Below are 13196 nucleotides of genomic sequence, written 5' to 3'. Positions count from 1 at the left end.
ATCTGTTCATCTCTGTCTCCCCCCTCCCTGCCCCCACTCCTTTGTCTGCCACCAGGATTCCACCCTGGTGACAACAGGCACTAAAGTGGGGAAGCAGGTGTGCGCCGGGGGAGGGGAGAGGGTGTGGTGTCAGGCCCGCTTGACCTCACACTCCCCCACCTCCATCTGACACTGATCTGTCTTGGTATTCCTCCCCACCCCATTTCCCTGCCAAGCCATGACCTTGAACTCTAGGGGAGCCGGCCACCCCTCCTGCCTCTCCGTTTCTCTGTCTCTCACAGTCAGCCATCTCTGTGTCTATTTCTGGGGCATTTCTCTGGGGGTTCTCTCTGGATCGCTTTCAGGCTCTATCTGCGTCTCTCTGCCTCTGTGTCTTTCGCTCTCCGGGTCTCCCCGCACATTTCTGTCTCTGCATTTCCTCAGGGGTCTCTGTGAATCTGCCTCACTCTCAGTATCCGTCTATAGGTCTCTATCTGTGACCCCATTTCCCTCTCTCCTTGGCTCTGGATCTGTGTCTCTATCTTTCTAGATCTTTCTGGGGCATCCTCCTCCACATCTCTGCCATTCTCCCTCTTTGGGTCTCCATGTCTGTCTCCGTGGTCTCTGTGCCCTGCGATGCACAAGTGCCTCTCCAGGGTCCCTTTCTTTGCACATCTTTCAAGGAATCTCTGTCCCCCCCCCCCCCAACTCCATGGGTCTCTGGCTCTGTCTGTGTCTCTGGGTGTCTCTTTTTGAGCCTTGGTCCGGGCCTCTCTGGGCACCCCGAGAATTCCCCGTTCTGAAGCCCAGTTCCGCTCCTGCGGTATGGTGTGGCTCTGGGGGGCCCTCCCCTCCTCCGTCTTCTCGTCCACCTCACACCTCACCCCCCAAGCAGCAGACAGGCAGCCGCTCCTAGCCTGAAGAGCAACTTTATTACTCCGGGATGCCTCCAGGCTAGCACAGGGGGCAGGCAGTCTCAGCCTTCGAACTTTTTCTTGCGGCCCTCCATTCCGCTCAGCGCGTCGATGTTCTTCCGCCAGTCTCCCACCTCCCGGTTCTCCTAGGGGAATGCGGTCAAGGGTTAGGGTCTCCCCCTGGTCGACAGTCTCTCAAATATCCTCCGGCCACCCTCCAGCCTGCTGGGCCACGGTGTTCCGGATGTCTGCCTAGGGATCTGGTTCTGAACATGTCTCGTCCCCCAGGCAATCCCATCAAATTTGTCCCCAGGAACACCCCATCCTCCTCAGACACAGCGGGCCTCCAGGCTCATCTTCCCCTTCTGGCCTCCCCCCCACCCCACCCCGTGCACTACTTTTCTCTCTCATGGACTCCTTGCTACTTCTTTCCTCCCTAACACACTTCCTGGCTCTCCTCTGCCAGCTTCTGTCTTCCTCTCGCCCTTCTAGCCCCTCCTAGAGGGGTGCCAGAGGACCCTCTACCAGATTCTTCTCCCCATAACTCCAAGTGCCACTTGCCCTGAGCTGAGGCCCAAGGACTGCTGTCCCCGCACCCTCTCCCCGGAGCAGCCCATTTCCTGGCCAGAGCCACACTCACCTTCTCTGTGTCCTCCTTCTTCACCTGCTTGAGGTGGGCCCGCAGGTCTAAGGTCTCCTTAGCCCTGGTGCCCAGCAGGGCCTGCATCATGGCATCCGCGGAGATTCTCACCCTCCGCAGGGTGGGCCGCTTAAATTTGCCCCGAAGGTCAAAGATCTTCTGGGTCAGATCTGCGATCTGGGGGCAGTGATAAGGGGAGGTGGAAACCGCCCCCCCATCCACCTCCCCCAGCCCCATGCGTCCACTCTACATTTCCCTCCTCTCTCTCCAAGCCTAAGGAGGCTCAGCTCCCACTGCCTTCGGGTAAAAATCCATGGGCCTCATCAGTAACTGTAAGTCCTCCCTGATCTGCCCCGTTTCCTCTCAGCAAGGCACTGACACATCCCGGTCCAGCTGCAGGCGTTCCATGATTCCCAACCCACGCCTGAGCTCACGCATCAACCCCTGATGCTCCGGCTCCACGGTCTCCCATCTCCTGGCTTCTGTGTGCTGTCCCTTCCGCCTGAACCAGCCTTCCTAGCCACTCTACTCATTCTTCTGCCCCGCCCCTTCCAGACCCACAGAGCTGTCCTGGGTCTCCTGGTGTCTGCAAACGCAGCTGCAGGGGGTAAGACACGAGATCCTACCCTGAAGAGACCAAGACTGCCCGGGACCCCCCACCTCTGCAATGTTCTTTGTGACTTTCGCCTCCACGTCGTATCTCTCTTCATCCACTTTGTCCACGCGGGTGTGGAGTTGTCGGCACAAGTCCTGGTCAAGGAATTGTGGTATATGTGGTGGGGGGCCCCCGACTCCTGAGTCCAAGGGAGGAGGGGTTTGGGGTCTGGAGATTTGGTCCTGGAGGCACAGTTTGAAGCGGACTCTGGGGCAGCTCGAAGAAAGTGTGCTAGGAGCCAGGAGTCCTGAGAATCTGACAGAATTGGAGCTGGAGAAATGAACCTCCGGATTTTGAGACCCTAGGCAGCCACAGGCCACATTTCTAAACTCCTGAGGGTAAGGACTGGGAGGCTGGACCCCAAGGTCCCCAGCGGAAGTGGAGCATAGTGACTAGACCCATGAGCATAGTGACTAGAACCCATGAGCGTCCGAGAGCGGACGTTAGGAACCTCGGATCCCCAGCTGGGCAGGGGTCCCTGATGAGAGTCGGTACCTGCAGCTCCGCGAAGCCCAGCCCGGCCAACTCTAGGGGCTGGCACCGCGTGCTCAGGGCGCGCCCCTTCTCTCCACGCCGTTCCTCCGCCTCCCGCTCCAGCTCTTGCTTCGCAATCTGCAGCATCAGGGTCTGCGGAGGGAAGGCCAGGGACCGCAGCCCACCCGGGACAGCGGATGAGGGCCGCGCCGCACGGGGGAAGCTGCCCTGGCCAGGACAGCCCTCTCTCTAGGCCCAGGACCGATCAGCTGTCCCGCAGGGCCACCCCCCTTCAAAGTCTGGTTCATCGTTCCAAGGCTCCGCCCCTGTAGCGGGGCTGCCCACAGCGAGCCCCGCTCACTAGCCATCGAAGGCCCCGCCCCTACACCCCCAACCCTCAAGCGGACACCTAGGCGCCCGCTCCAGGCCCACCGGCACCTTCAGCTGCAGCTTCCTCGAGGCGGAGATCTTGGACTTTTTCTGCCGGAGTGGAATGGAGCCAGGAACAGTGAGGGTGGGGAACGGAAGACGGAGGGTGGGCAGGGGGCCTCACTGCCACACCCTCACACCTGGTCCGGCTTTGGACCTGCCTCCAACTCTGGCCGAACCTACGGGAAGCCACGCCCCTCGCCCCACCCACCAATCCTGGGCCCTGATCTGTTAGGCACTGCCCCCTATACCCTAAGCATCGCAGTTCCCACGGACAACGGGACTCCGCCCATAGGCAGGTCTCACCAATCCGAGCCCTCCCTCTGCAAAGCCCCGCCTTTAAAGAGCCGCAGGCTCCTAGGCACCGCCCACGAGCAAAGCCCCGTCCCATCTAAGGCTCTGGTCCCGCCCTCATGCCTAGGTGCCACCACCTTTGCAGACTGGGAACCCCGACCCGCACAACCCCCTCCTCACCTTGGCGTGCGGCTCCGTGGCGTACGCGCGGTAGTTGGCAGAAGACCGGCGTCGGATCGGGGCCGGAGCTGGGGGCGGGCACCCCCCCTGGGATTGGGGGAACCCGGCCGCGTCACCGCCGGGCCCCCGCTTCCCCCCTCCACGCCGTCTCCTAGGGTTGCAGCCTCCTGCCCCAGGCCCCACCCTGCTGCGCCCTCCCCTGCCGGTCGCCCCTCGCCTGTGCCCGCTCTCACCGCATCGCCGCTCCTGGAGGGAGAGACCGGGAGAAGGGATTAATGGTGGGCCTGTGTCCCCTCCAGTCTAAGAGACCCCAGAGGAAGGCCTACCAGCTCCTCCGTCCTAAGATCCTAGGAGCCCTGATTCCCAAACTCTTCCCTCCAGCAGATATCAGGGATGCTGTCCCCACCTCCCTTCTCAGGCCCTGTGTCCAGCCTTGCAGTCTCACCCCCCACCGCCTTGGGCCTCGGGGAGTCCCAGTTACCAAGCTGCACTCACTCATCCGCCATGCTGAGACTCGGGCCAGGGGTTGCAGGAGGCACTGACGGGGCAAGGGGCGCTTGGAGGGTCAGTAAGGGTACGCCCGGGGTGACCTTGAAGGCCCCCGGGACTTTGCGCTTGTCTGGGCTGCTCAAGCTTCACTGAGGACACTGAGATAAGGGGCGTGGACTGAGACTAAATATACTGCTGCCACCTCCTCCCCCTGCCCAGGATGTGAGATAACCAGGCGCGTGAGAGGTGGGGTGGGCTGCTGTCCAGCTGGGTCACCCTTCCACCTTGGCGGCCTGGGAGCTCAGACCCAGCAGTGCAGACCCCCAGCCTCTTCTCTCTCCCTCAGACCCAGGACCAGACCCCCAGCCCCTCCTCCCTCAGACCCAGGAGTCCAGACCAGCCTCTCCTCCCTCAGACCCAGGAGTCCAGACCCCCAGCCTCTCCTCCCTCAGACCCAGGAGTGCAGACCTCCAGCCTCTCCTCCTTCAGACCCAGGAGTCTAGGCCCCCAGCCCCCTCGTCCCTCCTCTGGACCCAGGAGTGCAGACCCCCAGCCCCTCTTCCCTCAGATCCAGGAGTCCAGACCCCCAGCCCCTCCTCTCTCAGACCCAGGAGTCCAGACCCCCAGTCTCTTTTCCCTCAGACCCAGGAGTTCAGAATCTAGCCCCCTCCTCCCTCAGACCCAGGAGTCCAGACCCTCAGCTCCTCTTCCCTCAGACCCAGGAGTCTGAGCCTCATCCCCACATTGGACTGCAATATTCCTAAGAGCTATGGTCAGTTTCTGTATCCGAAACTTGTTAGCCACTCAATAAAATTTGTTGATTTATTTGAGGATCCAGGTATGGCCCAGACTCTCAGGCCACAACAGTTGGAGAAACAGTAAGGAGAAATCCACCTCTGGTTCAGTAGGAACTGGGTCTCTCCTGACCACTCTAGCTCATCCCGTCTCCTAGTCCTGGAGACAAGACTGAAGACCAGAAAGACACAGGGGCACACGAAGAGGACCCCGCTCTCTTTACTGGGCCCCTGGGGGTGTTGAACAGCCCTGGAGAGCAATTCCCCCATCCCCAGTTAAAACAGGACCTTGGGGGACAAGGAGACCACACAGAGGGCCTGAGACTCAGGGCCCATCTCTGTAGGCGGTGTCTCAAGAGTAGAACGTGTAACTCTAAAAGAACAATCTAGAATTCTAGGAACAGAACACAGAATCCCAGGACGGTAATTTGAAATGCCAGCAACACCTCTGGAGCTGATAGAGACTGCTGAGAACAGAACTGAGTGTTCTAGAGGCGGGCTCAAATTCCAGGACCTGACTTTACAAGTCAGAGATGGGGACAGGGGTCAGACTCTCTGGTTGTGGAGTCTGACTCTGTGGATAGAGCCAGAGACTCTGGGGGCCGCTTGAGGGGCTCAGGGGGTGGGGTCCTGCCTTCCAGAGCCTGGCTCAGGTCCTCAAGGGGCGGGGTTGGGACGTCAGGGGGCGGAGTCATGGAGTCCACAGCAGAGCCAGGGCCACAAGCGGAGTCTGGGGCCTTGTGGAAGCGTGCGAAGGTCTCCAAGGGCCTGGCCTGCGGCAGTAGGGTGAACCCAGCCGCCCGAGCGAGCTCCTCAACCCGGCTGGCAAACCCCTGCAGCTGCTCCTGCCGCAGGTCCACCAGGTATCTGAAACCAGGAAGGGGGCCGTTAGGGGTCCTGGCTTCCAGCCCTCAGCCTGGACGCTCCCTGCCCAGCCCTCCGCTGGCTCACCGCGCTAATTCCACCACCAGGCGTCCTCCAGGGGCCACGGTGGCCCCCAGATCTGGGCTAAGAAGATGCACCATCCTGCGCAGAGGGAAGGGAGGGCCGAGGCTGAGACTTCCAGGTCCTGAGAGAGGAGTGGGGCTGGGGGATCTGGCTGGGGGACTAAGGATCCTGGGTGTGAGGAGGAGGAGCTGGGAGAGTGAAGTCTGGGAACCTCTCTCTTACCCACAGGCCACATAGAGAAGCTGGAACCGTTCCTTGTAGCAGCTTTTGTGGTGAAGTGTCTGGGCAGAGCCTAGAGGCAGGAAGTGCACAGTGAAGAATTCCGGGGCAGGAGCAGCTGGGGAAGAACTGGCAGAGTTAGGCCAACCCACAAAGCTTGGAGAAAATACTCCTTGCCTGTCCTGAAGCCCTTTCTCATCCTTTCTCGTAGATGGATTCCTGGAAAATTCTGGGAAGGGCAGCCCGTCAAGCAGCGCGGCAAGCAGACCCATTTTACAGAGTAGGCTGCTGAGACTCAAGAGAGGGAAAGAGTGGGTGGTGCATGGCCATACAGGGCATCCAGACACCAAGGAAGAGCCAGGTAGGGGGATGGTTACAAGGAGGCATGACCAGAATGGGGGTGGGGGGTGTCCAAAGGTGAGCTGGGACCCAGCACCTTGCTAGAATGCTCTGTCTTTTAGACTTCTGCAGGTAGGATTAGAATACTACTGTTGGAATTCAGAATGATAACATGGTGTCGGGATTTAGGAAAGAGAGAAATACAGAGAAAGAAAAAGACAATGTCAGGAACAGGAGATCACTTGTTCAGACACTGGAAACCATATTGGTATGTGCTCGGACATGAAATACCTGAAGCCCGGGATGGAGGTCCGGGTCCCACTGTTGCCCGGAGGATGATGTACCCTGTTTACCATTCAACTCCCATTTCAGGGGGGTGAGCTGATGCGGACGCTTACAGCGCTCTGGGCTTCCATCCTGGTCCTCCAGCACCTGCTCGGGGTTTCCCTGGGCAGTTCTTGGGCGCCTCCAGGCGGCCACCTCTCGGAACAGCTCTGTCACGTTGTGCTGCGTGATCTCACCGGCGGTCTGGGGAGAGAAGAGGCGCAGCCCCCGTGACCCGGCAGGGCCTAGAGTACCCCACCCCTCCCCCGAATGCCCAGGCTAGCTCGGATTTCCGGACCGGGTTGAGAAAGTATAGAACAGCGGAATGTCCCCCAGCCCCAGCACCTCTGGTCACACACCTTGACTGGCTGTCCATTGCTGGTCCGCAGGAGGCTGTCATCATCTGTTTCGATGCCAAAGGCCACGAATGGCCCCGTGGCGATGTCCCCCCAGTACCCGCGTGCTGCGACACGCTCTCCGTGCTGGAAGAAGGGAGAGAAGAGGCAAGTGAGGTCAATGTTGGAGACCCCAGTTCCTGTGTCCCCAAAAAGGAGGACTAGATAGGGTAGGGAGTGGACACGCACATGACTCAGGAGGCGACCTGACGCAAGGGTCCGGTTTGGCACGTGGTAGGCGCTGGAGTCTCTGAGCTCAAAGGCCACACCAGTGTCCCTCCAACGCCGGAATTCGCGAGTGTGGATGACTCGGGCCTGGGTAGGAGGACGAACAAACAGAGGTCGAAGCAAATCTGGAATATGGGCCCCCAGCCCCTCCTCCCTTGGACTCAGGAGTTCGGGGCCCCCAGCCTCTCAGCCCCACCTCCTGCACATCCAGAAATGGGGCCTCCAGCCCCCTTCCCAGGGCCCTCACCCCGCGGTCGTGCAGCTTCATGTGCAAGTCCCAGTCGCTGACACCGCGCCGGGCGTCGTAACGGGAGCCCAGGTAGTGGCGCAGCCTGGAGTCCCAGAGGCGGCTCATGGGGAAGGCCTCGGGCCCCTTCTCCCTGCCGGCCCAGAAGCGGAACACAGCCTCCAGGGCGTCGCGCTCGCGGAACTGCACGGCCGGCATGCGTGGGGAGAGAGCAAGGGAGAGGGGGCTGCAGGGAGAGCCGTTTCTCCCGCTCTTCCCTCCCTCCCGAGCCCGGGCGTGGGAACCGTTCTCCCATTTCTCAGATGAAGAAACTGCAGTTCAGCGAGTAGAAACCACCCCCAAGTCACATCCCACACTGGGAGCTGGGGAGCTAGGGCTCAAACTCCATCAAGGAAAACCCTTTGGGGCTGCCCATTTCCATTCTCCGCGTGGCCATTCGGATCCTGGGCGGTGACAGCACCTTGAGGGCGCCCAGGCTGAGCCAGGGCAGCTGCTCCGCCAGGCGGTCGGGCTCAGGAACCAGGTGCACCAGGCGCTTGGCCTGGGCGCGCACGAAGGCGGCCACCTGGGGGCGCAGCAGCGCGTTCCCCCACACCTCCAGGAAGGTCTCGCTCCTCTCTGGGGGGGGGAGGGGAGAGAGGGGCAGATTAGTGGGGGGGAGCAGCGGAGGGAAGCCAGAAACTGGACCCGTGTGGGTGACGCATACCCTCTTTATAGTAATCTTATGATGTCATAGTCATGTGAGCATAAGGGACACTGGCCAACTCCTCATCCACCCCTCAAACATGAATAACTTAAACCCAATCTAGGCATCCTTCTAGTCTTCCACACCCTGCAGATGAGCCCAAACCTGAATTTCATGTTCAAATTTTCCTTGCCTTAAAAAAAGAAAAAGTTATATATAGATCGGGGTGGAAATGGAGATTTATGGGTGCTAAAATAGTACAGTGTTAAATTGTTCCATTTTAATCAGGAATCTTACAAGAGAACTATATACCTTTAGTTGTTAGAACATATACATCTGTATCAACGAATCTCTATCAATATTAAATTGTTTCATTTAGTGGTTTGAGAATCTTAAAGTTATTTAAAGACAGAGAACCATATACCCTTAGTTAGACAGATCTAGTTCCTTCAAAGGCTTTTACAAGGTGTGCTGTGAAGTGTGTGCCGTGTATCCTGAGTGCTCTGGGATATTAAGGAAAAACTACCACCCATAATCGTGATAACAATAATCAGCACTAAGAGGTACTGAGTCTATAGCATAAGCCAGGAGCTGTGTGTTTTTTTGTTTTTGTTTTTGTTTTCCAATTGAATCCTCACAAGCTCTCTATGGGAAAAGAACTTTTAGGATCTCCATTTTATCAATGTAGAAACAATGTAGGCCCAGAAAGCGGCAGATACTAGCCCCAGGTCACTTTGCAAGCAGAGCCAGAATTTGAACAGACTGTCTCAATCCAGATTCTCCTCAAGGTGCTAAGCCAAAATCATTGTCACTGAGAAGTTGTCATCCCTGCCTCCCTGCCCAGATCCTCCTCTTCCTTCCAGGGATGCATCCTCAAGGCAGACCCTCTGGGATTTGTGCCTCTAACTGAGGACACTGAGGCCCGTGGAGAGGCTCTGTGAAGGACTGAGCTCCGCCGAGCCTTCCCCATATCTGGGAGACTCGCTACCTCTTAAGAAGTCCTTTGTTCTCCTTTGGCCCTATGCTGTGTCAGGAGGTTTGGAATGCTTACTCTGTGTCATGCACGGGGCTGAAAATTTATGTGAATTTTTTCCTGGAATTCTCTCAGCGGCTCTAGGAGGTAGTATATTTTTGCACAGGTGGGAACAATGACCAGGACGTTTAACTGGACCATCGAAATGCCAGAACCCCTGTGGGCACGGGGAAGAAGCTGGCGGCCAGAATATACCAGGTTTTGCAACTCACCTTGCAACCCCATCTTCTCAGGTTCCTCCAAAGCTAGGCTGAAGATCAGTATGTGTCGAGCCACAGCTTCCAGATTATTCTCTAGCACATAGAACTGGAAAGACAGAGCAAAATGATTCTGAGATCGGTGTCCCTGGCTCTCAGGAGACCCAAGAATGGAAGACCTCAGCCTCCTCCCTCCACAGGGTCCAGGCATTCTGTACACTGGCCTCCTTCCTTCAAATAGGGGAGTACGGGCCCTCAGAACCCTCCTCCCCACCACTACTCAGGACACCCAATCTTTGGGCTCTTCGTCCCACTTGAACCCAAAAGTCCACAACCCAGGAATTTGAGTCCCCAGCTTCTGCCTCCCTTGGACCTAGCATTCCAGGCCTCCAGTTCCCTTCTCCTCAAGGACCCAGGTATCTGGGCTCTCATCCTCATCCTCCTCCCTCCAACGACCCCAGAATCCCAGCTCACGTGTAACCTCCTGCGAGGCCAGAGCGCCGCCCGGGCCAGGGTCCGAAGCAGGTGCCGCCCATCCACGGAGCCCAGCAGCAGTACATCTAGCTCGGGGGTCCTGGTCTCTGCATCGCCCCGCAAGTCCGAGTCCACAGGAGGACCTGGCAAGATGGCATAGGCTGAAGTCTGTGGCCTGGAGAGCGCCCCCTGCAGCCTCCCCAGAACGATGGACAACAACTCCCAGCAAGACTCGCACTCCTGGCCTAGGTTCCTAAGGGAGCTGTGCCTCTAAGCATTCTGGGAATCGTAGTCCGCAGAGGCCACTTGGGCTGCCCAGTGAGGGGGGCGGCTCCACCGTTGGAGCCTCGGAGAACGTTAGCGCGCCACCTGCCAGGATGGGTCAGATGCGGTCCTGGGTGGGGACTCACTCTCAGCCTGCAGGTCCAGCGCCGGGGACAGGCCCCACCAGGACACGGAGCCGAAGCCTGCGCCCGAGCCTGCCGGTGTGGTCATCGCCCTGCAGAACAGACGTCCTGGGAGTCCCAAACCACCGTTTCTGCGTCGCCCACCCATGCCCCTCTCACCGCCCCTCTCCTCCCTCGGACACTCCCTCACCTCTGTCTTTCCGAAGACTCCGGGACGCCCCCTCCCTCCCTGCTCCGTGCTTCGGCGCTGTTCCACACCCGCTATACACAACTACCCGGAGCCCCCGTCCTTTTCGACCAGTCAACCAATGGGAGTACGCGGGTTGGCACAGGCGCGATAGACTGACCAATAGGAACGAGTGGGACCGGCCTGCTACGAACTTTTGGCCAATGGGAGCGCTCGCGGGAGTGAAGGGCGTGTGGACGCGGTTGTCATGACGACGGCGAAGGAGAAGGGGCGGAGCTGGGTGTGTTGGGGGCGGGGCCTTGGACGATCCACTTTTCTGGGATGGGCAAGTTTGGGTCGACTCAAATTGACCTAGAAAGGAACAGAATCTTGATTAATTCAAATTAAAGTGACGTCGCCTAGACCTCTGGGTCCCCTTCCCACCTCACACCGTGGTTCTACCACCCAGGCGGGAAAGGCAGCGAAGGGCTGGGGCTAGCTAACACTGGCCCCTGGTTGTTCAAGTGTCAGTAATTTCGCGACCTGGTTGTTATGCACAGTCATTACTAAAAATTAAATTGTTTTACTAATTACTAAAATTAAATTCAAATTAAATGCATTACATTAAAATAAAGGTAATATACACTCAAAACTCATCACTTCTTGTTTTACTATACTTTCCTGTTGTTGATGGTCTTAAGGTTTTTTACATTAATTGTTGTACCCAAATGAAGGAAATAATATTTTAACGCAATAGTTTAAAAAGTCAAACTGGCACACTATGACCACTGACTGTCTACTTTTCTAAATAAAATTTTATGAGAATCAGGGCCAGGATTACCGTGAAGCAGAGCGGTCCAAGTGCAGAGTCAGACGCCATCTTTAAAATTTTTATATTTTATGCGTCATGGATCTCTCTTTGTGTGTGTGTTAATTTTGATTCTTATTGTATTAAAATACTATTTATCTTGATGACTGGTGGTTTAGATTGTCATCAGCTTCACCTTAAATTTTGGGACCTTCATCCTGACCCTGGGAAATACTGTATTACTATATGAGAGCATACTAATAGGTATCTTCTCTCGACTCCATATTCAGTGATCACATTGGTGGCTTGAAATCGGCCACATTGTGAGTATTTACACAAGGGAAATAGACTACGCAGCAGGGCTCCAGAAAGTGGGTAAGGGCACATTCATGGGAGGCACACCAAGTTCTCTCTGGCCTTTGCGTCTGAATTCTTTGCGTCATCCCCTCTGCTCCTCCAATTTCTGCTCTTCTGCCCTCACCCCCCACCTCCCTCCACTGCCCCTGGAAATGTCCAAGTCCAGCAGGGGGATCTCCTGCCTTCCCAGCAGAATGGCCAGAATGGCAATCTACACCCTGTGACTCCCATCACTTCATATTCAGACCAGATGGCAGGATCCTGGAGAATGTGGCTTTTGGTGTCAGATAAGCCTGGCTTTCTGTCTTGCCTTCACCTGCTGGCTGAGAGACCTTGACCAGGTGACTTAACCTGTCTTCAAGGTCTATAAGGGCAGGGACTTGAGTGAATAGCTCCTCCAGCTACACAACCTGAGACGAGTCAGTCACCCTTTCTGGGCCTCGGTTTTCAGCTCTGTAAATTGGGAAATTGGGAATAGTAACGTGTGGCTGGCAGTGAGTGGTGTGATGGACTGAAGGGGGCCATCACCCTTCTGAGGACAGCTGTGGGCACTGGGGAGCGAAGCTGAGGTTTCAGCACAGCCTGCAGGACTCACTGGCCTCCTGGCTCTCTTGAGAACACACCAAGTCTGCAACTTAGGGTGCCTTCTGCCTGGAACTCTCTTTGCCTTCATCTTTGCTTATTTTTATTGTAGTAAAATACACACAACATAAAGTTTAATAACATTTGCTACATTGACAATGTTGGGCAACCATCACCATTGTCTAGTTGCAGAACTTTCTTGTCATTCCCTAAGGACATCCTGTAGTCATTAATCAGTCACTCTCCATTTCTCTCTCTCTCCCTAGTCTTGCAAACCACAGATCTGCTTTTCTTCCCTCTATGGATTTGCCTATTTTGTATATTTCACACAGATGAAATCATACAATATGTGGCCTTTTTCATCTGGCTTCTTTCACTTACAATCATGCTTTCAAGTTTCATCATGTTGTAGCATGAATCAGTATAAACTTTCCTTTTTATGACTGAATAATATTCCATTTGTTTCCTGCTCATCTTAGACAGCCTCGTTCCTTCTTTTCCTTTGAAGCACAGTTCAACATCACCTCTTTAGGAAAGCTGGCCCTGACTGCCCTTTCTTAATGATCTCAGCTCTCACTAGCTTACTGCCCAGTATGGACCACCATTTGCAATGATTTTATTCTTCTCATTTGTCTGCTCTCTTGTTGAGACACAGAATCAGGGACCCCAATGTCATCATAACACAGAACAGAATTCGATCCCAGGAATTATAGACGGATTTCCTGGCTGTATGATCCTAGCCAGGTCATGTTACTTCTCAGTACAGTTTCCTTATTTGTCAACTGGCAATAACTATCATGTCTATTTCATGGGGTGGTTGTGAGGATCATTGTTAGCAGGAGTAGCAGAAATAGTAATAATAGTGATACCTTATGATGTTCTCATAAAAATGTCCCCTCACTCACTCACACAGGAGAAATGAACGGATCCCTTTGAAGA

The 13196-nt window shown here is 56.0% G+C and overlaps 2 protein-coding genes across 3 annotated transcripts; both read right to left on the bottom strand.

The window, feature by feature from the left end:
* Positions 1-902: 902 nt before the first annotated feature.
* On the bottom strand, positions 903-4071 carry TNNI3 (troponin I3, cardiac type). Its single transcript, XM_044260156.1, has 8 exons — positions 4061-4071; positions 3799-3811; positions 3566-3652; positions 3101-3142; positions 2684-2815; positions 2194-2283; positions 1534-1710; positions 903-1039 (listed from the first exon to the last, which is right to left on the bottom strand). Exons 1-8 carry the CDS (start codon positions 4069-4071, stop codon positions 956-958), a joined length of 636 nt encoding a protein of 211 aa, XP_044116091.1. The 3' UTR covers positions 903-955.
* A 678-nt stretch (positions 4072-4749) lies between these two features.
* Positions 4750-10599, bottom strand: DNAAF3 (dynein axonemal assembly factor 3). 2 transcript variants are annotated; one of them, XM_044257627.1, is made up of 12 exons: positions 10535-10599; positions 10348-10436; positions 9938-10080; positions 9479-9572; positions 8009-8166; positions 7549-7731; positions 7263-7388; positions 7038-7160; positions 6753-6882; positions 6019-6133; positions 5800-5874; positions 4750-5715 (listed from the first exon to the last, which is right to left on the bottom strand). In XM_044257627.1, exons 2-12 carry the CDS (start codon positions 10430-10432, stop codon positions 5376-5378), a joined length of 1572 nt encoding a protein of 523 aa, XP_044113562.1. In that variant the 5' UTR covers positions 10433-10436; positions 10535-10599; the 3' UTR covers positions 4750-5375. The 2 variants fall into 2 exon arrangements, with proteins under 2 accessions (XP_044113562.1, XP_044113563.1); XM_044257628.1 differs by having other exon boundaries at positions 6019-6088.
* Positions 10600-13196: the final 2597 nt, after the last annotated feature.

The sequence above is a fragment of the Neovison vison genome, chromosome 7 (assembly GCF_020171115.1).
Source record: "Neovison vison isolate M4711 chromosome 7, ASM_NN_V1, whole genome shotgun sequence".
Taxonomy (NCBI): domain Eukaryota; kingdom Metazoa; phylum Chordata; class Mammalia; order Carnivora; family Mustelidae; genus Neogale; species Neogale vison.
The sequence above is the reverse complement of the archived record's forward strand: the minus strand, read 5'-3'. Positions and strand labels throughout refer to the sequence as shown.